The sequence below is a fragment of the Trichosurus vulpecula genome, chromosome 8 (genome assembly GCF_011100635.1).
Source record: "Trichosurus vulpecula isolate mTriVul1 chromosome 8, mTriVul1.pri, whole genome shotgun sequence".
In the NCBI taxonomy this organism is placed as follows: domain Eukaryota; kingdom Metazoa; phylum Chordata; class Mammalia; order Diprotodontia; family Phalangeridae; genus Trichosurus; species Trichosurus vulpecula.
This window is the reverse complement of record NC_050580.1, coordinates 115,026,279-115,051,160: the sequence shown is the minus strand read 5'-3', so window position 1 is coordinate 115,051,160 and position 24,882 is coordinate 115,026,279. Positions and strand designations below refer to the sequence as shown.

General features: G+C 38.6%; 1 protein-coding gene across 2 annotated transcripts in view; it reads right to left on the bottom strand.

Annotated features, from left to right (window-relative positions):
* PDE8A (phosphodiesterase 8A) overlaps positions 1 to 24,882 on the bottom strand; it is a 253,472-nt gene that overhangs the window by 74,550 nt on the left and 154,040 nt on the right. For both annotated transcript variants that reach the window (XM_036734908.1, XM_036734909.1), the window contains exons 2-6: positions 20,541 to 20,597; positions 15,836 to 16,026; positions 11,789 to 11,845; positions 9,987 to 10,041; positions 3,742 to 3,830 (exon numbers count right to left, since the gene is read on the bottom strand). In XM_036734908.1, the coding sequence (XP_036590803.1) occupies positions 3,742 to 3,830; positions 9,987 to 10,041; positions 11,789 to 11,845; positions 15,836 to 16,026; positions 20,541 to 20,597 (449 nt within the window). The remainder of the gene's footprint in view (positions 1 to 3,741; positions 3,831 to 9,986; positions 10,042 to 11,788; positions 11,846 to 15,835; positions 16,027 to 20,540; positions 20,598 to 24,882) is intronic.

Below are 24,882 nucleotides of genomic sequence, written 5' to 3'. Positions count from 1 at the left end.
CTAACTCAACCAACTCCAGTGGCTCCCTAAGGCTTCCAGGATGAAATGTAAACTTCTCTGTTTAGCTTTTGAAGCCCTAACCTGGCCCCAAACTCTCGTTTCAACCTCGTTGGCTGGCGCTCCTGCTCCTGCACTCTGTGCTCCAGGCAAATTGGCCTTCTCTCTGTTCCTTACACACAGCACTACATCTGTCTCTACAATGGCTGTATCCCCCATGCCTGGAAAACATTCCCTCCTTACTGCTTCACGGAATCTCTCTCTTCCCCAAGACTCAGCTCAGGCACTGCCTTTTCTGATCTCCCCAACTGTCGGTGCCCACCCTGCTAAACTACTGTGTATTTAATTATTTCATATATATCAGTATTCACTAACTTTCTACATATTTCATATGTACTTGGTATGTCCACCATGTGAGCTCCTTGAGAGTAGAAATTGTTCCATTTATCAAATATTTGCTCGTTTCCCCAATATCTAGCATGGTACTTGGCAGTTGTAAGTACTTAATAGATGTTTGCTGATTAATTGTGGAGAGAGTTAACAACCCCAGGCCTTAGCTTCCTCATCTCTAAAATGACAGAGTTGAGTTAGACGTTCTAACTTCCAGTCCTAACACTGTGCGTGATGAAGTTTTGAGTTTGTTTTTCACACCTAATTATCCCTTGTTTCAATAAAGGCATGGTCACAAAGCATTTTTTGCTTTCTCCAAAATGCAGTCCAATATATTCATTTTTGATACTTTAACAACCAGAAAGATTCCCTGGATCTATTCTCTGATTGAACTTGGAGATTGGTGACAGAAGATAAATGGGGGTCATGGTTATTCTTGATAATGGGCCTCTCTTAGGGTAGTGTCAAGAAGAATAAGTATTCAATAAAATGCTTACTAGATTGGATCAGAGCCAGGACTAGATATTTTTTTCTAGTCCTCATGTGCACATCATTCTAATTTGTGACACGAAATCAGCAATGACTGGAATCTTTCAGCTTCCTTTTGTGCATTGTCTTCACCCCTTAGATTACAAGTTCCTTGAGGGCAAAGATTGTCTTTTTTGTATTTATATACTTAGCATTGCGCTAAGTAAGGCATAGTGCCTGGAACATTTGTTGTTGCTCAGTCTTTTCAGTCGTGTCTGAAAATTTGTGACCCCATTTGGTGTCTTCTTGGCAAAGATATTGGAGTGGTTTGAGATTTCCTTCTCCTACTTATTATATTACAGATGAGGAAACTGAAACTGAGGTAAACAGAGCTAAGTAACCTATCCAGGGTCACACAGCCAGTAACTGTCTGAGGCTGGATCTGAACTCAGGTCCTCCTGATTCCAACTCCAGTGTTCTATCTACTGTGCCATCTGGCTTCCCGCCTCCAACACAGTAGATGCTTAATATATTTATTGACTATTTTATTTAGACACTGGTCCTAATAAAATATTGGCGTGTTGTATGGCTGCTATTGCACACACCTGCTGCAGAATTCCCTCATAAATTCCTAATAAAACACTGGTGTGTTGCATGGGTGTTTTTACAACTATCTCCTTTGAATCAAGAGTTCTCTGACAAGAGCAGATCGGCCACTTTTTGTGCCTCACAAAACACCTTTGCTTCTATCACTGGAAGATTAGATGAAGAAGCCAATTTTTTTAAATGATTAAATGAATGATTTAAAAGATTGAATGATTTAAATGATAGTAGACTAACTTGGAATGTTTAATGAGATTGCTGAGGCAGAAGTATGAAGAAGTAGTTTCTTGCCATTTTCTCAGCTGATGAGAATGCAGCTAGGTGCCGCAATGCATACAGCATTGGGTCTGGAGTCAGTCAGGAGACACTTATTTGTTTGCGTGACCCTGGGCAGGTCATTTAACCTGTCCACTTCAGTTTCCTCAATTGCAAAAATAACAGCACCTACCTCATAGGTTACAAGATTGTTGTGAGGATAAAATATAAAAAAGATATATAAAATATATGTAATATATAAATATGTAAAATAAAATAAAATATAAAAAAGATAAAATATAAAAAGGAGTATAGTGCCTGGCACTATATAAATACTATATAAATACTAAATCCTTTCCCTCCAAGGAGACAGAGAGGCTGTCAACCATCTCTCACTGCTAAGTGTTAAACTAAAGCCTCTCAGCCCTAGCAGACCAATTCCTATTTTTGCAGTGACAACTGAGGACGTGGGTTCTGGATTGTTTTTCCAGGAGCGTTGATGGGTTTCCTGAGCCATCCACTCTCATCTGGCTGGTCCCTGTTGGCATGCACTGATGAGAGGACTGTCTGGGGCTCACAGGGCAACCTGTGGCCAGGAAACAGAGTTTCCTCTTTGTGGCGTTAACTGGATTGTATGGTAACTGAAACTGTGATCTTGGCCTCTTGAGTATCATGCTCTGATCAATGCCACTAAATGACACAGCTTCACATTTCTACATGCCTGAGGGATAATTTCATCAGGGAGCTTGGACCTGTAGGACCATCACCAATTTTGAGAGGATTGATTTTTGCCTAAATCAAATAGAAGACATCTATAATAAATCTGTTTCCTGAGCCATTTAACAGCATTGATTAGAAGCAGTATGGTACAGGGAGAGAATTTTGCTTCTGGACTCTCTGTCTCTGCCACTTACTGTCTGTGTGACTTTGAGCAGATAACTTTAACTCCACTGAACCTCGGTTTCCACATTTGTAAAATGAGGGGATTTGAATAGACGACCTCCAAATTCATTTCTAGCTTCGGATCTATGATTCTGTGCACTAGATCCCACTAGTGGCCTGCTTGGATCCAGCCTGGTGGGTTACAGCCAGGGCCCTCTTCAGCATGGCTACCAGATATAGGGTATTTCTATAGGTGAACTGAATTGGGCCTATGAAGTACATCCCTAAGTTTATTTAATAGTTCTATGTATTGCTGATTGAGTCCTAGGCTTGGAATCTTCTTCCAGACTCACCTTCCAGAGTTCAAATGAAGCCTCAGACAGTTACTAGCTGTGCGACCTCGGGCAAGTCACTTAACCCTCAGTCAAGTGCCTCAGTTCATCTGTAAAATGAGCCGGAAAAGGAAATGGCAAACCACTCCAGAATCTTTGCCAGGAAAACTCCAAATGGGGTCACGAAGATTCAGAAAAGACTGAACAGCAACAACCACTATTGACCTCAGTCCTTAAATATCCAATCATCTAAATCACAGGTGAAAGAAGTATTGAATTGGAGGAAGTAGAGAAAAGGTACTGGATTTTGAGTCAAGAGACCTGGATTTGACTCTTAGCAGTGCCAGTGACAAATTGTGTGAGCCTGGCTGGTCTCGCTAAGTTTAAATTTGCTGATCTGTAAAATGGGCCTGATAATACTTTCCCTATCAACCTCTCAGGACCCCTGGCAAGGAAAGTGCTTTGTAAAATTAAAGCACAGGGGAATGTGGGTTATTATTATTGCTGTTCTTAAATAGCAGCGGTCCCATGACCAATCTCAGGCTTCCCCAGGCTGCCAACAGACCATTTATAGCTATTCTTTAAGTATGACACGACAATCACTTAGGTATCCACCTAATGGTTATTTTGGCCAGACAATCCAGTAAGAAAGCCCCGATGATTCTGGATAGGCAGTAAAAGTTGGCAGAGGCCATTTGGATGGCCAGGCATTTCTTACTCTCCAGTTCCGCAAATAACAAGTCAATTATAGCTACAAAGTCACCCTCACCACTTCATTCTGCCCAGGCATGCTTATTCAAAGTGACAGAATTACCTTAGTTTGAGTTGTGACCGCACCTCGCCATATTCCAGCTGAATTAGTTCGTTGTAACAGGCCATGATATTGGAGTTCTCTATGTATCTCTGCAAACAGAAAGGCAAGAATCATTTTGGTTTTCATGTATTTCTGTTAATAATTACATTATTTTAACCAAAGGGAATTAATTTTTGCTAATAAATCTCTTCGGACAGGGCTGCGCGTCAGAAAGCTCACTAAAAAGCTGATGGCAAAAATTTCCAAGGTGTTTCATAATATTATTCAGCAAAAATGGTGTAGAAAATATTTTTTGAAACAAAAGTCCAAGCCTTAAATTTCTTTTAAAAAAAAGTAATTCTAAGTCTGCATATCTTTAGAGGCCTTATGATTATACTCATGGTCAAAAGAGTTCATGCAGTGTTTATGTTGCTACAAAAGCCTAAAATCTGCAATAGGGGAAAAAAAAACCTCACAATTAATTATTTAAGCTCCTGTTTACATTTTATTGTCAAGGTTAATTCTTTATTGAAAGACAATACTTTGCCTCCCTTAAATAAAAATTTTTTAAAAACCATCAACCTCATACCCATCAGTGGGTTGCAATGTACTGGAACTTCCACACATTTCACAATGTATAGACTCTGGCTCAGTTCATAAATCCACAAACAATGCTTACAGGTCTCATTTAACAATCTACTTGTTATTTCTCACAAGAGGAAAGTAAATCTCACTTCCTTGCTTAGGGACTTTAACTTGCTTTTAGCCATAACATTTCCTGGGCACAAATATTTCAGGGAGACCAAAACAATTCGCAAAGTTCCCAGCCAACTCTTAACCCTTGAAAAATGTCCATTAAACCATGTTTCACAAAGTCATCTTGGAAGCTGCTACATTCTTTGTAGACGCTCTTTTTATCCCATCCAGAGCATTTCATTGGCATTCTTTAAGACTATAAAAGCACAATGGGTGACATTTATTAAACCTTGTCTTTTGTGTACGTTTTTGGTTTGGCCACATTGGTTGAATAGACAGGCAATTCATAGTTCCAACTCTATTACAGAGCCAGGAAGACCTGGGTTCAAATGTAGCCTCAGACACTTACTAACTGTGTAACCCTGGGCAAGTCACTTTACCTATGTCTGCCTCAGTTTCCTCATCTGTAAAAGGGAGATAATAATAGTATCTATTTCCCAGTGTTGTGATGATCAAATGAGATATTTCCTCCTCTTCTCCTTCTCCTTCTTCTTCTTCTTCCTTCTCCTCCCCTTCCCCCTTCTTCTCTGACCCTTGGATCTACTATCTTCTTGGTATGGTAGACCATTTGCTCTGCCATTGCCCTGGTGCTTTCTTTGCCAAAATCCAAGTACCAGTTGGCCTTTCTATCTGCCAGGAGCTGGACCCTCCTTTATACGCTATCTCTCCCAAGTAGAGTATGAGTTCCTTGAAAGCTGATACAGTCTCATTTTTCTGTTTTTTTTTTTAACACTGCTTTCCACAAGTCAGCATTAATCAGAGTTTATTTCCATCTTGTTCTATGTTCCATTCTACTTCCTATTTGTTCCTATTTAAATGCCTATCCTGTGCACACCAAAGGCCATTAAAAAAGCCCAGTTTGAAGTCTGTCAGCAGTAGACAGCACAGGCCCCCTGTGCCTTTAAATTAACTATAAAGCACATAGACAGGTATAGCTATTACAATATTGGTAAAAGTTCATCAGTCGCCAAAACAAAGATGACCAGCAGGTAGCTAGCTGCTCCTGCCCACTGCCTCACATGACAGTCAACGCTGACTGTGTGGCCAACTTCATCTCACATGGTTGAGATGTTCACTTCTTGGCTCAAAGAGAGAGCCTGAGAATAGACCGAAAACTCAGCCAGCCCACGCGCAAAAGCAGAGCTGACTGGCTGTAAATTGGCATGGGAGGCCTCTGTGGTTCGGGTAAGAGGGCGGCCATGCATGTGGACCCGGCAGAGGTCAGCTGATGGACAAAAGGGTTCTGACTCCAAAATGGGGCTCAACTGAGAAGAGCAATAGTTTGCTTCCTCCTTGCTGAAATGGGCTGTCTCCATCCATTCTGCATGCCATCTGCCTAGGACTGCTCCCAGGGAGCAAATTCCACAAAGGAAGGAAAAAGAATATGTGTTTTCACAAACAAAGATATAGTCACCGGTGCAAGCTGTTTGCTTCCTTGTCTAGTCATGCTATGAAGACCGATGCGTGTATTCACATGCACACATACATACACTGTTAGAAATAGCTCTAAACAGTTTCGTCATGAAGACATGTATTTATTCATCCTTTCTGTGTTTTCTTCTTCTTCTTCTTCTTCTTCTTCTTCTTCTTCTTCTTCTTCTTCTTCTTCTTCTTCTCCTTCTCCTTCTCCTTCTCCTTCTCCTTCTCCTTCTCCTTCTCCTTCTCCTTCTCCTTCTCCTTCTCCTTCTCCTTCTCCTTCTCCTTCTCCTTCTCCTTCTCCTTCTTCTTCTTCTTCTTCATGTTTTGATTCCTAAGTCATGATACTTCTGCCTTACACTCTCATAGCAACAAGGTGTCTGTGCTTTGCATTAGCTGTTCCCTATGGCTAGAATGTACTTGCTCCTCCCCTCTGCAATGAGAACACTCAGCCTCAGGGCTGTGCTGGAGCCAGTTCCTAGAGCTGATTGTTAAATTTTCAGAGTTAGCATTCACAACTAGAAATCTGCAAACCACTACAAATCAGGGCTCAATGTATTGTTTTGTTGATTGTATTGTCTTGAGAAGATGATTGAGAAAAATGTCAATAATGCACATTAAACATAAGTATGCTGTGCTTTTCAGAGAGTCAGGTGCTAAACATTTACCCACACACTCCTGGCTGGCTTCCTTCAAAACTTGGCTCAAGATCCCCCTCCCTCCAGGAAGTCTTTCCTTATCTTGCCCTGCCCCAGCTACTAACTAGTGCCATCTCTCCAAAAATTACCTTGTATTTATTTTGCATTTTTTTGTATAGATTTACATGTGTACATGTCTTCCCTAATAAACTCCTTGAGGACAGGAATTATATGCTTTTTGTTTTTGTATCCCCAGAACCTAGCACAATTGCTGACGCATACCACAGGCATTTAATAAATGCTCATCAACTGTCTGGTTGGTTGTTTGGAAAGAATGTTGGATCTAGAATAAAGAAGTCCTTCATTCAAATTCTGCCTTTGACACACACATACACCAGTAGGGTGAATGTGGACAAATCCTTTAACCTCAGTCTTCTCATCTATAAAATGGGATTAATCATACCTGCAGTGCCTTCCTCCCAAGGGTTGCCATAAGTCTCAGAGGAGATGATATATGTTAAGAGCTTTGCAAACCTTACAATGCTGTATAAATAGTTATTATTGTTGCTGAGGTTCTAGGAGCACTGTAAAGACTGACGCTGTGATTCTAGGAGCATTGTAAAGACTGATAATGTGACTATTTGAAAAGTGTCTTGTGCTGTTTGTATGGGAGACTTTAGCTCAGGCATGCATAGAAAAGGGGCCCTGGCAAAAACCTCCCTAGAGTAAGTAGGCCTGCATGACTGGGGAATGGACTGCTTTGGTTCACTGGTCAACTAAAGCTGTCCAGAGCAAGGATACCATGCAAGCATGGGCTCTAGAACCTCACTCTGGAGATCTCTTCTAGATATTTAGAGTTGTTTTGGTGGACCTCTTAGTTAATATGCTTTAAGAAATGCAGCCAGTTATCAGCCACAGGTAACCCAGATCATACCAGCATGTCAAGCCTTTGAAAAAGTTCTTATAAAGATAATGAAGTTAAAATTAACTCAAATGACCTTAGCTGAGCAGAGTAAACCTAGAGGGAAAAATAAAATATTTTCCCCAAACTTCACATAGGTGGAAAGCAGAAACTTCAAAAGGCCATGAGAAATGATGAATATTTACAAAATAAAGTTGGCTTGGAAATATAAGCCAGAAGCAATTGTTTTGAAGAATGCTAGGGCAGTCAGGAAGCATTTGTCAAAGCTGGGGTTCTTAGCCTTTTTAGTGTCATGATCAAATGCATAATATATGTAAAGTTCTTTGCAAATAATAAAGCACCATATAATTGTTAACTATTGTTGGCTATCATGGATCCCTTTGGTCTGCCTATGGACCACTCTTCAGAATGATATTTTTAAATACATAAAATAAAATACTTAGGATTAAAATGGGAACACATTGTGTTGAAATTGTTATACAAATATTTTAAAATAATAATATTAAATTTTTTTTTAAAGAAACAAGTTCTCAGATTCCAGGTTTAAAGTTGGAGTAACTAGTGATGAAAATGTAGAGCTTAAATTATCTCTTAATATCTTAGAGAGCCAAATAAACCAAGACTCAATCTAGGTGGAATCTCTTTGCACCCCCTCCCCATAAAGTCCCCACCTTCAACCCCATCCAGGATTAAATCTAGAGAGGTAAAAAGCAATGAGGCTTCAATGTTTGCAAACTTCTGGGTTAAGCAGATATTTATCTCTGAGTAAGTCCAACTCAAAACTCCATTACGCAGATTTATTATACTTGCTAGGGCCGGATGAGTTGTAGATTGGAGTTTCCCACCCTGGCACACCAGACTTCATGGCCCATGACTAAAACACACAGAGTCCCATTAAGTGAGTTCTGAAGCTCTTTTCTTTCATCTGAAGACTTTAACTCAGGTCTTGGGTCTCTGGGGTGCACAGGCTCACTGGAACTTCTGGATTGTAATTTTTAGCGTCAGTTCCTTGAGACTGGGTAAGGGCCAGTTACCTTGACTATTACTATGTTATTAAATTAGATTGGTCTTAAGTACTATATTCATAGAAGTAATAAGTACAATAAAGTGTTCCACACTATAATTTTTAATTAAAGTATCCCATTAAAGAGGGTTATCATACTCAGAGACATTTGCAATCATTACTTTAAAGGGACAAAAGAAAGAAAATACAAACCATGTGCTAAAGCATAATTTAAGTCCGGATAAGGAGCAGGATTCTTTCTAAGGTCATTATCATTCAAAATCTTTGTTGTTCACTTAATCCATTAAAACAATTTCTCACAAAGAAGCAGATATAGTAGTGCTGGTAGTGCTGGTGGTGGTGGTGGAGTAACAGTAGTAGTGGTGATGGTAGTGGTAGTGGCAGTAGTAGCAGTGGCAGTGGTGGTAGTGGTGGTGGTGGTGGTAGTGGTGGTAGGAGCAGCATTTATATGCTTTAAGGTTTGCAAAGCACTTTACATATGATATTTCATTTGAGCCCTCACAATAACCCAATGAAGCAGGTGCTATTATTAATCTCATTCTACATATGAATATGAGGGTAGTAAGTGCCCCACCCACGGTCACAAAGCTAAGTAAGTGTCTAAGACAGAATTTGAACTCGCTTCTTCCTCTCTGACTCCAATTCTAGCTCTCTACTCACTATTTAAACTCTAATAATCAGAGACACGAAAATAAAATCAACTTTGAGGTGCCACCTTATACACACCAAATTTGTAAAAATGATGAGAAAGAGTACAATTTAATGTCGATGGGGAAATAGGCATATCATTACCTTTTGAAGGAGCCATACCTTAGTCTAATCTTTGTGGGAACCTTTGAGGTGACATACAGTCTGTGGCATCAAATGGATCCTACCTTTTGTCCAAATAATCCCATAACTACTACTCTATCCTAAAGATTTCTTTTTACAGAGCTATCCACACAAATATATTTGTGGTGGCTTTATTTCTAAGTGGTAAAAAAAATGGAAACAACCTCTGTGTTCAATATTTGGAGGACTCTCTGGACAAATTATGGAAGAACAGTGTTGCAGAGGGCTGTGAAAACTTCAGATCTGAAGAACAGAAAGAAATGTGTCTATGAGGTGATACAAAATGAAGAAGGCCAAATTAGAAAAAAAAAACAGCCATCACCTGACTACTACTATGTATTTTTAAAACTGTCAACAGAACTTTGTAGGTGTGCAAAAGGAAAAGAGATAGTAAAAAGACCCAGAACAAATAAGTTGCTGTCACCATAATTTTGTTGAAGTTTATATATTTTTTCCCTAAAAAAACCCAAATATATTTTGCTCTAGGCACGTCTATAGTTAGGATTCTATTCTTTATATACAAATATAATTTATATCCTATTCTTTGAATATATTTGTTTCTTCGTATTTGTCGACATTGTTAGTGAGTTTATAATAAAAACTATTCATGTGAAAAATACCCTAAAGCAATTTCCTCACATGATACTATAACTTCAGAGACAAAGATGCCTTTACGTACCCTCGTAAAACCAGCAGCAATAAGGGGCATGATAGATGCTTCTTCACGCTCCCCCCTTCAAAAGAAAAGGACAAAGGTAAGATGCTAGCATTAGTGACCTTTCATATCTACTCATAATCTTAAATAATGTTAGTATTTCTAATTAAAGCAGAGTGATTTCTAGAGGAATTGGAATTAAACAAGATTATCCTGCCTCTCAATTTATATTTTAAAGCCTAAAAATTTTTTTGAAGAGGTTATTCTCTCTCAACTTTTTTTTTCAGAACACAATGCTACTTCAAAATGTGAAAATTAAATTAGCCAGTCAGCTTTGCTACAAATATCCTAACTTGAGTTCTCTCCCTTTGTTTTTCTATCCAATTATATTTTTTAAAAATTCCTTTAGCTAAAAAAACTAGCATCTTTAATGATGAGAAATACAATTCTATTTATAAAGGTAAAGAAGCTATTTACTATTTACCTAAACATTCTCCTCATCACATATTTTTTTTAACTCATCCCCATGTTTTTATGATGGAAGGACATCTTTATTCTTTCCTACCTATTACTGCTTCCTCTCCTCGCCACCCAATACAATCACTCTCAACTATGTGTCACCCATCAGACTGGAAGTTCCTATAAGGGCAGGGACCATGTTCTTTATTTCTTTTACATTCCCCCAAGTGCCCAGCATGGGGTTGGTTGGGCATGTGGTAGGGGACGAATAAGTCTTTGCCAATTCAATTTGCCTTCCGAGAAAAGAAGCTTCACAGTGGCCTTAGAGTCTCTTAAAAATGAGAGCTCCAGGAGGAGAAAGCCAAGTTTAGCAAATGAGGGGAAGAAAGTAGGGGCATCTAGAGGGGTTCCAGAGACATCACCCAAGGCTAAACAAATACTACAAACCTGACATCTCTCCCACTTGCACATTTTTCTAGCTAGTGCAGAAGACAGTGGGGTCCAATACAAAAATATTCCTCAGCTTAAGATATATGATTGTCTGAAAGGAATAGGGGCCCCAGTTTTTCAACGTTTATTCCCTTAGATTTTTTTTTCCTTTCTGCACTCCCTGGAAACATTAAAGTTGTTTAAGAATACACTTTTGGATGATAACTTTATGTGGTTCTGATCTGGAAACCGTATCAGACATATAATATCAGAGCTTTAGCTTCACACACACACACACACACACACACACACACACACACACACACTCCAAGGCCATGCTGCTCTGAAATTCACCTCTTTCTGCAATTCACTCAGAAACAAACAACAAAACCAAACCCACACTTGCAAAAGACCTACGATTCTGAAATGTGGCTATGAAACTGTTTCAGTCAATGAGCCAATTACTCCTAAAAATAACATTGGGTTTGACTACCCCCTGAGCAGGAAGAGTTTGGCTTTGGTAGCTAAAGAACAGATAGGATTTCACTACACTGTAAACACAAGGTCCCACCCCAAGGCAACCCTGCAAGTGTCCCAAGGTGATAGACATGCCTCTTCCTCCCTTGCCGTTCACAGACGGCTACAGTCATTTAAGGGAGCCAATTTTCTCCAGGCTTGCCTATTTTGGAGTGGAGAAGCAGTTAGGACTTAATCTTCAGAGTCTAGAAATTGATCTGAGGTTTAATCCACAGAGTTAAATGGAGCTGAAAATCCTGCTAAAATCTCCAGTGAGCAGAAGGAAACAAGGAAGGAATACGACGTCAGAGGGAAAGCTTGTCACACAGCCCAACATTCTAAAACTGTGCAAAGTGCTTACATTTTTATATGAACAAACATTACATTTCATGTGATTCTTGACACCAAAAAAAAAAAATTACCTTCGTACTACACCAACAATAACCGTGTTTTCTGAGGATTTAGTTGTTCTGATAGACCTTAAATAAAAATCAAAAATACTTTAAAATCAACTCTAAAATACCTTAAAAAAACAAATACATTTGAACTTATCATTGTAAGACAATGGAAGAGAGCCTAATTTTTGAGAAGGAAAGGCAAAAGAATTTCAGATAGTGTTGATGGATGTTAAATGGGTGTCAGCAAAGAGATATAAGACAGGAAATTAATAGTGAAATAAATAGCAGAGACACAGAAAACAATGCAATTAGTTAAAGGATTGCAAAGATAAAGATAGAGATAAGACTCAAACAAAATAGCAGATAGAGATAAAATAGGGAGATGAATAGCAGAAATATAAAATAGGGAAATAATAGAGAGAAATTTTTAAAAATAGTAAAATAAAGAGCGGAGATTTAAAACAGGGAAATGAATAGAAGAATGATGTAAAATAGTGAAACAAAGTCCTTAATTATTTTTATAATCTCTAAAATAATCTTTTTTTTTTTGACCTAGACCTCTGATTTCAACAGTGTAGGGAATTCCCTTTACCAATGTGATCAGCAACTTATGTATAACTTAATAGTCTTTGTTGCCAAGGGTACTGGGAAGCTGAATCACTTGCTCAGGGTCACAAAGCCAATATATGTCAGAGGCAAGTCTTAATTCAGGTCTTCCTGACTCTAAGGCCAACAAGCCTCTATCTACAACCCCATGCTGTCTCTCCTCTATTTCTTTATTATTACAAAAATTTTACTAAATGTATGCTCAGTAATTTTTGGAAAACATCAACCGGATGTGGAAACATTTTGAAAGCATTGGGGGAGGCGAATCTCTTGATGGGAGCAACGAGCTTTCTATATTTCCTAAAGTTTTCAGACTATTTTATGATGATTTTATGCAGAATGTTGTTGAGACAGAAGGGCAGCCTTTAGCAGGGAAAGTTTTAGTGGGAGCTGATACATTGCAAAAATATTTGCAAGGCTGTTTGGGGCTTGCGGTCTTTAATTGCAATTGAGTGGTAGCATAACCAATGAGGCAGGGGTGCCAGGTGGGCAGTTTGAAGAGCATGGATCCAAGCTCTGAAATGTAGCTGGAGTGCCTCCCATTCTTTCTTCCAACTGTATTCACTATCAACTAAGAAAGATCAAAGTTTTTAAAATCAGGGAGCAGTTCAGAGATTTAAACTGGAGGGTGGGGTAGGAAGGATACCAGCAGTAATTCCTTAGGGCATCAGGCTACTTGGCCCCATAACATCACTGCTTTGCCGGGATCCCTTTCTATTCAGAGAATCTAAAGGAGGTTCAAGGAAGTGGGTTACCCTTGGCTTGATAGTACCAATGGTTCATTTCAAACCCTTTTGGGTTTACTGCAGTATAAAATAATAATTGATAGAGCGCTGGATTTGGGGTTGGGAAGAGATGGGTTCAAAAACTGCCTCTGATGATTACTAGCTATTACCACAGGCAAGGTAATCACTTTGAGCTTATTTCCTCATCTTTAAAATAGGGATTATGATTCCTGCCATACCAACCCTCACAGGGTTGGTGGAAGACTCAAACAAGACAATGTATGTAAAACGTCTAGCAAAATTTAAAGTATTACATAAATGTTGTGACTTATTATTTGCAATAATTTTATTTTCATTTTTAACTAGCAAGAATTTCCATTAATCTGTCCTTCCCTCTAGCCCCTCCCATTGGACATATTTTTTTTAAAATCCAAAAAAATAAACCCTTCAACAAATAGCTGCATAGCCATACTTCTGTTATTATTTGACCATTCTGACATTTAATGAAATGCTCCTCCCTAAAGATAGTGTCTTCTAATCAACCTGCAGTGGATTAACAATTACAAATCACAGCTGGGGCAGCTGACTCTATAACCTTGGCATTATATAATACAGTGGACATTCTGTACTCACAAACAATAAAAAGTATTATTTATAATACCACTGGATCTTGATTAGGTGGAATGCTCAGAGAGTTTGCTATTTTGGTTAATTAAAGTTTCTGGTCAATTAAGAGTAAAGCACTACAATCCTTTACTTAATTGGGCTATTCTATTAAACTGTAAAAACTATGGTACCAAAGCCCATGTCTTCTTCATCTTTGTACCCACCACAGTGCCCATTACATAGCAGAGCTCAATAAACATTTTATTCATCCATTCCATGGATGTTTTAGTATTGAATAGACCCAAGTTATTAAAAGCTTTTCTAATATGCAGCACTATGGTATCCTTTTGTGTATGAAGCTAAGTACCATGTAATGAGGATGGCAATTTTTTTAAAAATAATTCACTATCTTAGAAGGCTTCAGGGTCATCAGCGTGAAGACGAATTTTCAGTGTGCAGTATTGCAGGTAGATATTTGGATATGGGCAAAATTGTTGAAGGTGGCAGAGTGAATCTTTAGCATCTACCTGTCCATCCTCCTCCTTTTACTACCTTATCCTTCCTCAGATCCCTTTCCTGATCACTCAGGGTTCCCTGACTAGGACATTCCTTCCACACTTAAATACCGTGTGTTCTAAGTCAGAGTTATCAACTTTGGGTTTGAACCAGATTAAAATGTTACTGGGAAATATTTAACAAGATAAATAAAAATGAAACACAACAGAGATAATGTTAATTTGTGGTCTTCTAAGTCAATATGCAGCCTGCAGGGATCCCTCTCTACTTGAGTTTGACCCCCTTGCAGCCGCTCTTGACACTCTAAACTATTTAAGTTTAATGAGAACAGAATTTGGAAGTCAGTCTCCTCTCCCATTAAAACTGAGCAATCCTGAATCACATTCATAGTATGTTAATATTGAAAGAGACTTTAGAGATTCTTTAAAACAATCTCTTCATGAGGAAACTGAGGCCCAGAGAGATAAAGTCACCCGCCCAAGGTCGCATAGCTAATGAAAAGTGAGAGCTGGGACAAGAACCAGCCAGTCCAATGTTATTTTCAATATGCCAGCTACCTTTCCTTAGGTTCTTGCTGGGTAATATGCAGGAGGTTTGATAAACTAATCTTAGCCAAATTATTAACGATTGAGAGTGGCTTAGTGTGTTATCTCTACAAGGAAAGACCTGCATTTTGATACTTTGTTTTCCTGATCTTTTGTTTAGAAACTTTGTTATATACTGTTTAAATATATCTTCTACCCTATAAAATTAAAGACCCCATTCCCTGCCAAATACTGCTATTTGAGGGGTCCAGTTAATCAAGGTTTGAAAACATTGTATCTTATTAAAATCTCATTTTCCTTTCTTAAAAAAATGGCCATATTAAATAACTTAATTTTCAGTAGATATGCATCTGTAGTTAATTACGCATCCATAGAGAAACAAGGCAGACTTCTAGATAAAGCATAGTAGAGTCAAGAAGACTTGAGTTCAAATACTAACTTTAGTAGTTAGTAACGGGGTGACCACAGGCAAGCCATTAACCTTTCTGTCTCAATTTCCTCATTGATCAAATGGAGGTAATAAGTCACAGAGTTTTGGGGGTTCAAATAAGATGCTGTACCTAAAGCATTAGGTCAACTTTAAAGGGCACAATGGAGGTCGGTTATGATTCTGATTATTGTTACTATAATGTATTTGACTCTCTCTTGGACCTTTCTTTCATCAGACGCCAAGCTAAAGATTTATCCCTTAACAAACTACTTTATTAAAGGGAACCTCTGATCTGTACCTGCTACTCTGTTCGTAGCACTATACCCACTACATAGTCATACTCTGCAGGGATGAAAAACTCAAGAACACTATTTTCTTGTTCAGTCATTTTTAGTCACATCTGACTCTCGTAACCCCATTTTGGGGTTTTCTTGGCATAGATACTGGAGTCGTTTGCCATTTCCTTCTCCAGTTCATTTTACAGATGGGGAAACTGAGGCAAACAGGGTTAAGTGACTTGCTCAGTGACTTGTTAAGTGACCTGGGATACTGAGAAGTCAAGAGACTTGACCATGATCCCTGAGCTGGTTCATGTTAGCCCTTGATTCCAAGTCTCTATCGATGAGCTGAGGCCCATTCTTACCTGCACAGTGCTACTGCATCCAGCTGTCGGGGATGTCTGTGATCAATGATGATGATGTCATGATGCTTTTCCAGAAAGCTTTCAAGGGCAGACTGAGGATTCTTCACAAGTGAGTACTTATACCCTGCCTTCTCACATGCCCAGCAGAATCCATTACTCTGGTTGTCTTCTTTGGTAAACACTAAAAGTACCTAATTCAAAGGAACACACATTTTTAAACCAACCACAGATTGTGACCTCAGCATCTTCTTCCCCACGATGGTCCAATGATGACAAGTTATTTTTTTTAAAATGGATGAATATATAAACACATATACATATATACTCATATCTATCTATATAGATATAGATTAGGATCTATATCTCGATATATCTATATAGATATATAACCCTAAATGTGTAGCACACATAAAAATTTCTTCTAATAAACAAATTCATTGATATAATCTATAAAACTTTTTTTGGGGGGGGTAAGGACATAATGCTTTTATACATGCCACTCATTGAGTTTACAAAATTGTGTCTGTTTCATTTGTTTAGTACACTGTAGGTACTCAGGAAATGCATGATTAGTTGATATACAACAAATATTTGTTAAGCGTTTTACCTTGTCTCATGTCTTGCTATTATTACAATCAACTTTAACACTCAAACGTTTGTATTATTCAAATAATCACATCCACTGCGGAGCAAATATGATTATCCAGAATATAAAACATCGTTAAGAATTCAAATAATTTAAATAATTCCATTGGAACAATTAATGCTTTAAAATTTAAAGAATTTTACAGAATCATTCAGCATTAATAACTCAAAATTTGTGCAAATACTACAAAGAAAGCCAACTATAAGTGTATGGTTAGCTCTGGTTCTTATTTCTCTGGTGTATTCATCTTACATTATTATGTATCACAATCACTTTTTTTTTTAACCAGGCCCAGAGTTGCCCAGACTGTTGCTGCCAAGTAGGAGATGAGGGCTGAGAGAGGGCCTATGAAATCAGGGTCTGGCCAGGCAGTCTGTTCCCAAATAGTGGCAAAGTAAATGTGGATGAGAAATACCAAACAGCAGGAGAGTCGAAAATTACATTGGCTTTGGAGGCAAGAGGGCCTGGTTTCAGATCTCACTCTGACAGTCACTCCCTATATGACCAGAGGCAAATTATTTAGTCTGTCTAGATCTTAGTTTCTTCATTGGTAAAATGAAATGGCAGGACTAGATGGATCTTGAGACCCAGCTCTAGAACTACGATCTTATGAACAAAGCCACAGTATTTTACTGAGAGCAAGTCTGGATAATGCAGGGGGGAGAAAATAGATATAAAGTACCAAGAAAGGCACAGATCAGGAACATCAACTAATTAGAGTGTGGACATTCCAGGTATACTTGGTTAGCCTATGTATAGCCTTCCTGGTTCACTAGGCAGTCTAGTCATGCCACTGTCAGAACTTTTGAACTTTCAGAACCATGAGTTCTTCCTGGTCATTTATGAGCATGGGGCTGGTTGCAGAACAATTATTGAAGCTCAAGGTTCTCATGAACCTTAAAGAGAAATGACCAGCGGGACCCTGGGCATACAAAAAAGGGAAGGGACAAGGGTATGGAAGTTATGGTTCTGAATGATCAGAGAAAACCCTGAAGTTCTATCTTCCAATTTCTAAAATGTATAGTTGGATTAGCAATTGTATATATATAGCTGTGGTCAGTCTCTACCTTAAAGGTTGCTGGATGTCTGGTGGTTGTCCTCTGTTTGCTTGTAGGAGACCCGGACCAGGTTTATTGGGGTTGACAAGCAAGTGTGGGTGGATGCTAGTTCCTTCAGATCATAGTTTTCAACAGGAATCAGTATGAAGTGTGATGTTAGCGAAAAACTGAGGTTGGAACCCATAGTTGGTGAAGAAGGGTGTGTTCAGTGTAGAGGTATATGCACAAGATGTTCGAAACAAAATTCTACTGCAAGGAGAAAGGGGATCTAGTGGTCTTGATGGTATGAAATGTAACATCAAGGATACTGTTAAGAGGTCTGATTTTTTTTAAAAAAGTCATTCTGATCATTAGTCTAGGTGCAATAAAGAGGCATATCTTGCCTTGAAAGCTAGGGAAAAGCATTGACCAAAAACCAGAAATAAACTGTTATGGGCAGGCTGAGATAATGTATTTGGGAAGCCTATGGATATGGAAGATTTCCTAATAAGACTCAGATAAAGAGAAGGTTGGTCTTAGTGACTATGGGTAAGCTGGTCTAGAGTGGACCATTTAGAAATGGGCTTCAACTATCACCTAAGGGAACCCTCTCTGAATTGGGGCAGATTCATAAGAAAGTTCAGGAGTAAGTCTTTACTGGGGATTGGAGAGAAACAGATACGAAATATCAAGAGAGAAAGAGAAAAGGACCCACAGATACAAAAATATTTATAGCAGCTCTTTTTGAAGTAGCAAAGAATTGGAAATTGAGGGGATGCCCATCAATTGGGGAATGGTTGAACAAGTTATGGTATATGAATGTAATGGAATACTATTATGCTATAAGAAATGACGAGCAGTGGATTTCAGAAAAACCTGCAGAGATTTAATGAACTGATGCAAATTTAAGTAAGCAGAACCAGGAGAACATTGTACACATTAACATCAACATTGTGAGATGATTAACCATGATTGACTTAGCTCTTCTCAGCATTACAATGATCCAAGATGATTCCAAAAGACTCATGATGGAAAATGCTATGCACATCCAGAGAAGGAACTGATGGAGTCTGAATACAGATTGAAGCATACTATTTTCACTGTTTTTTGTAGTTTTTTTTCTTTTGTTCTGTTTCTTCTTTCACAACATGATTAATACGGAAATGTTTTACATGATTGCACATATATAACCTATATTAAATTGCTTACCACTTTAGGGCAAGGGAGGAGAGAAGGAGAAAAATTGAAACTTGAAGTTTTATTTTAAAAAAAGAATGTTAAAAATTGCCTTTATGTGTAATTAGAAAAAATACTATTTAAAGAAAAGAATGAGTCTAGGAAATTGCTGTCCAATCAATTATTGAACAAGCGTTTATCAGCTGCTTACCATATGCCAAGTACTGTGGTAAGCTCTGGGAAAACAAACAATTAAACAAACTAACAAAAAAACCCACAAAAAGCAGTACCTGCCTTCAAAGAGCCCACATTCTAGGGCAAGAGACAACATGTAAATAAATAGGTCTACCCAAGATAGAAAGTAATCTGAGAGGGGAAAAGACTAGTAGCTGGTGGGACTAGAAAAGGCTGCCTGTAGAAGGTGGCATTTAAGCTGAATCTTAAAAGAAGCCAGTAATTCTGACAGGCAGAGATGAAGAGGGAGAGCACTCCAGGTATGGAAAACAGCCTATGCAACTACATGGAGATGGGAAATGGAGTGTTTTGTGTGAGAACAGACAGGGCTATAAGAGGAATAGGGGCTGTTCTGGAAGAACTAGGGATTTTCTGACAGAGTCCTTTGTCTGAGCACAGAGTTTGCAGATTCATACATGGTAGCTCTGATGGATATATCATATCCATAATATCATGATGAATTTGAAGGCACCCGGAGTCTGAGATAGAGGGGATTCTACATTCCCCAGGGATCCATAGCAAGACCACTATGACAGAACCTTAGTATTTCTCTCCAGACTTACCCCAAGTACATGGACAGGTAGGCACGAACACAGTATAGGAAATCAACTACGGATTTCCTTTCTGGGGAGGTAGGAAGATGTTCTTGGATATAGACTGGCCAAGCAAGTAAGGAATCTGAAGATCATGCCATATAAGAACATAAGAGAATGTGAATGCAAAGGGCCAAGGAAATATGAAACCAGGAGAATAAAAAAATTAGCCAAGTGAGGTTCAATAAACTTGGAAAAGTCAAGAGGTCTGGGATTAATTTTGTGAAGGATGAATATGAAAGCAGCAGGGTGATGTTCTCTGATCAAGACTTGCTCAGACTCTCTGCTTTTCAGGAAGCAATGGTGGAACTTCCCCTGATGCTGACAAGGTGTCTTAACTCCCCTACATGATCATAAGCTCCTTCAGGACAGGGAACATCATTTACTTATCTTTGTCACTTTAGCCCCTACTATTTGCATACCATGTGCATATTTTGCATATAGATGGTATATTTTAGGTATTTGTTGAAATAGATGAAATTGGTTGAGTATTTTTTTTAAAAAAAGAGTGAAAAACCCATACATTTTCACTGACTTTTCTTTTTTTTTTCCCAATGCTTTTCAGTGCAGGCAGCACCAAATAATTCCCACTGCTGAGCATCATTGCATTCTTCCTGATCTATTAATTAGAATCCAAAATCCATTATCTGTTTGAAGACTAGGAGCATCAGAATGGGGAAGATCATGTTGGGTGTGACTAGAATTTGGAAGCCAGGTTTGACTCTTGTTCAGATAAAGAAGGAAGGCATGGGTGGGTCCCACTTTGAGCTAATATAATACATGAAAATGGATTTCCAAAGCTGACAAATCAAGATGGGATTATTGACCATATAAAAGAACCACCATAAATAAGCTTCTATAATTAGCAAGCTCCTATGTTTAAAATATGAAATTTCTCTTAAAAATGTTTTAATTGATTTACACAAATCTTTTCAGCACCACATTGTGCAAAGTGAGGTTCACCAAAGGAGTGGAAAGTAAGATGTAACAAAGAATGATCACTCATGTTTTGATATTACCTGAAGCTGATCTTGATGGAATCTCATGGGGCCAAATTGTACATCTGTTACTGATGCCTGTAAGAAAGGGAAACTTCTTGAGAATTGACCTCTTTTATCAAAGTTACAAACAAAAATGAAGTTTCTTTCAAGGTAATTCACAGAGAGCTAGAATTGGACAGTAAACAAGTTTTAGAGATCTATTAGGAATCTCAGATGATACTCTAATTAGCTTTTGCTTTCATTTCTGCACAATATGTCCAGCTACCTGCTGGATATTTCCATACAAGGTGGAAACTCATTTCAGACTCACAGTTTACCTCCCACCCTGCCTGCTTCATCAACATCAACACCAGTTCCAACTCCAATCTTTCCCATATCTTTCAAAAACCAACATCACTCTTTCAGATCACTCAGAATGATTAATGCCTTACACATAGTAGGAACTGAATAAATGATCATCAAATGGTGTATTTTGGAAACACTAAGGAGGAGTGCTTGGCTGAAATAGAAGGCTTTTACTGGGGAATACCGTTGGATAGAGAGATTTTGGAAGGCACAGAAGGTGAGGATAAATGAGGTTGGTTGTTGCTCCATGGGCATTAGGAAGCCAGTGGGGGCTTTGGAGCAGTTTGGATGACCTTGGGCAAGTCACAACTTTCCTGAGCCTGAGTGAAGGAATTGAACTAGATGGCCTTTGAGGTCCCTTGAACCTTTAGATTTATGATCTAATAATTCTCTGATAACAATAGCTAATTTGGTAGAAGGCAGGACCAGCATCACACAAAACTTCAAAGGAACTGAATGTTGTAAATTAGGCACAAACCAGACCCTTTCTGTTAGCTTAGTAAGGAGCCTTTAAACCTACCCCCAGATAGCATCTCTGTGTGATCCCCAGACTGTTGCAATCTGCTATTTATGATCAATCCACAAACTTCTGGTCACTCCCTTTGGGGGATCTTCCATTTGTGGCCTTTCCTTACTCCTCTGTCCAAGAAACCTCAATTTATGCCATGGAGGGCCCTTGGCCCAACCCATGGAAAGCTTTGTCCTCAGCTCTATGCTAAGCAGACCCAAACACCTGTCCCTTCCTTCCCACCTTGGGTTGGACCCCGACTCACATTTTAGTGGTCACGGATAAAATAGAAGTGGGAGCTACAGTCCCGTTCCAAACACATTCTATTTAAATACTGTGACAGAAGAAAAGGAAGTGGAATTCTGTAGCTCCACACTAATCAATAGATGGCTTGATGCTCTGGGAATCAGGGTTATAGATTCCTGGAGCAGGAAGGGAGATTAAAGATCAGTTAGTCCAGCCCTCAAATTCTACATCCTGGGATATAGAAAGATGTAGTGGACGTGACTGCTGGCCACTCTTGGAGCTATCAGGAAAAACAAAAAAAAATGGAGCATGTATCCCAGGATATGAGTTATGTAAATGTTAGACATGCCCTCTCACACCTATGAGACTCACATCAGCCTTTCTGGGCCTCTGATTATTTATAAGATCAAATTTCTAGCTCTGAAAATATACTATGATCGCATAACTAGAGAGGGGCAGATGTTCTATTTTTTTAATGGAGGGGGAAGGGCAGGATTTCTACAGAAACAGACTAGCAAACAACTTTAATATCCGGTAAAATATTGTTATTAGTGGGATGTTTTGTGAGCATTTAGAAAGAGAAGTGCTCATCGTTAAGTTCGGCATGGGCTGATCAAGAAGACTTCATGCCAGACAAATTTTCTTTTCTTTTTATGACACAAGGTTACTAGACTAAATGATTAGCTGACTGTCACGGACACAATGTAGCTTGATTTCACAAGGCATTTGACAAGGCTTCTCATGATAACTTTATGGACAAAATGAATAAATTTGGACCACATGATGCTATAGTTAGGTGGATTTGAAAGTGGTTGAATGAGTGTACCCAAAGAGAAATGGTTAATGGGACTGATACCAACCTTGAGAGAAAGAATTAAAATGATAATAGCTTACAGCATGCACAGTGAAATGATAATCACTTACAGCATCCATAGTGAAGTACCCCTTAGGGATCTGTCCTTGGCCCTGTGCTGTTTACTTTTTTTAAACAATGATTTGGATGATGAGAAAGATGTCATACTTATCAAATCTACAAATACCATGAAGCTGAAAGGGATAGTTAATATGACGGATGAGTCAGGATCCCCAAAAATCTCAATAGGTTAGAGAACTAAGCTGAATCTAAGAAAACAGAATCTAATAGGAAGAAATGCAAAGTCCTGTCCTTAAGTTAAAAAACTCAACTGTAAAAATATAAGATGAGGGAGGCAGGGCCAGACAACAGGGCATGTTTTAAAAAAAGATCTGGAGATTTTAGTGGATTCTAAGTTCACTATGCATCAACAGTGAGACAGAGAAGCCAAACAAACAAACATACTCTTAAGCATTAATAGAGGAATAGTGTCTGGAATGAGATGGTTGATCACTCCAATGTAATTTAAGTAAGAGTACATCTGGAGTGGAGCAGTTAGGTAGAATAGTGGATAGAGTGCTGGGCTTGGAATCAGGAAGACTCATCTTCCTGAGTTCAAATCTGGCCTCAGACACTTACTAGCTGTGTGACCTTGGGTGAGTCACTTAATCTTGTTTGCCTCAGTTCCTCATCTGTAAAAACGAGATAGAGGTGGACATGGAAAACTAATCCAGTATCTTTACCAACAAAACCTCAAAATGGGATCACAGAGAGTCAAATGACTGAATGACAACAACACACCGAGTTCAGTTCTGTGCAACATATTTTGCATAGGCTATTATTGACAGCTCTCAGAATTCCAAATAACTTTCTACATTCAAATAAATTTCAGATGAGTTGCCAGTTTATATTAATGGAAAGACTGTACACATGCTCCACCAGTTCCTCCACCAATTATATTACATGTCCAGTCTCAGACCCCTCCACCATTCTTGAGCACATCCACTCATCTAATGCACAGGCACACAAACACAAACACACACACACACACAAATTGACACAGAAAAGTGATCTCCAAAAGAGGTTGGCCAGATAAGGAAAGGACTGTAGACCATGACGTACAAATAAAAGACTGAATAAACTAGTGATGCTCCATCTAGAGAAGAGGAGATTGAGCACATGATAGCTGTCTTCAAATATTTAAAAGTATGTCAGTTGGGAAAGAGGTTATGCTTCTGCTTGGCTCCAAAGAAAGTAGAACAATGAATGGAAGTTGTGAAGGTATCGGTTTCTGCTTATTTTAATGAAAACTCAATGCCCCATGGCCTCAGTGAATTATTCTTCCTAATTAAAAAGTATTATTACTTCATAAAGGAAATGAAACCTTAGTAACTCAGTCTCTACTGATTCAGAATTTGATTCCTATATATTATACTGAGTTGAATTGAAGCTTACCTTTGTCCAAACCAAGAAATGAGTTTGCTAAGCAAATGAAAGTTTTAACAAGATTGCCAGGGCATGTGTAACCAATTTAATAGGCCAAATTCATTCAATATGCATTTATTAAATGTTGACTATATTCCAGGCACATATAATTTATAAATAAATACACATTTAAATATGCATACTTGGTCCCACATGTTTTTTTTTTTCCTGACAGAGGTGTGTACAATCAGAAAAGCTGAAGAAAATCAGTTTAGAATACACTTCACAGGAAAAGAACACTGCTATTTGCACATCATATGATGATCATATATTAATGGAAGTAGAGGAAGCAGAAAGAGAAATTCTATTGGTAAATTCTAAGACTAGGTCCTGTTGGCTACTCATCAGCCTCCAACATTTGAAACACTGTAGCTTCCAACCTTCTACTTATTTGCAAAAGTATTCTATATGTTGGGTGGGGGTGGGGAGCCTAAATTGAGATTTCTTCTCATTGTCTCAAATTCCCAGATATATCTGTGATCCCATCCATGTGAAGGCTTTCTCCCACCCTTCCCTGCCTCTCCAACTTGTGAAGCTCTAATCAATGTAGTTCCATAAGCTTGGAATAAGTCTATAGGGCTATGTCCTAGGTTCTGAGTATACAAAGGTAAATGAAACAATTCTTGCTCTCAAAGAGATTACATTCCATAGGGGTAGACGAGAAGTACATAAAAGAATGAATCTCATCTAGTCATTGAAACACCTGGAAGTGTCACTTGGCAACCACTTTATTGTAACAAAAATGATAGCTAGCATTTATATAGGCTCTAAGGTTTGCAAAACACTCCACATTTGTCTTCTCATTTGATCTTCACATCTTTGTGAGGTGGATGATAGTATTACCATTCCCATTTCACAGCTGAAGAAACTGAGGCTGAAAGAGATTAAGTGACTGCATAGGGTCACACCAATAGCTAGAAAGT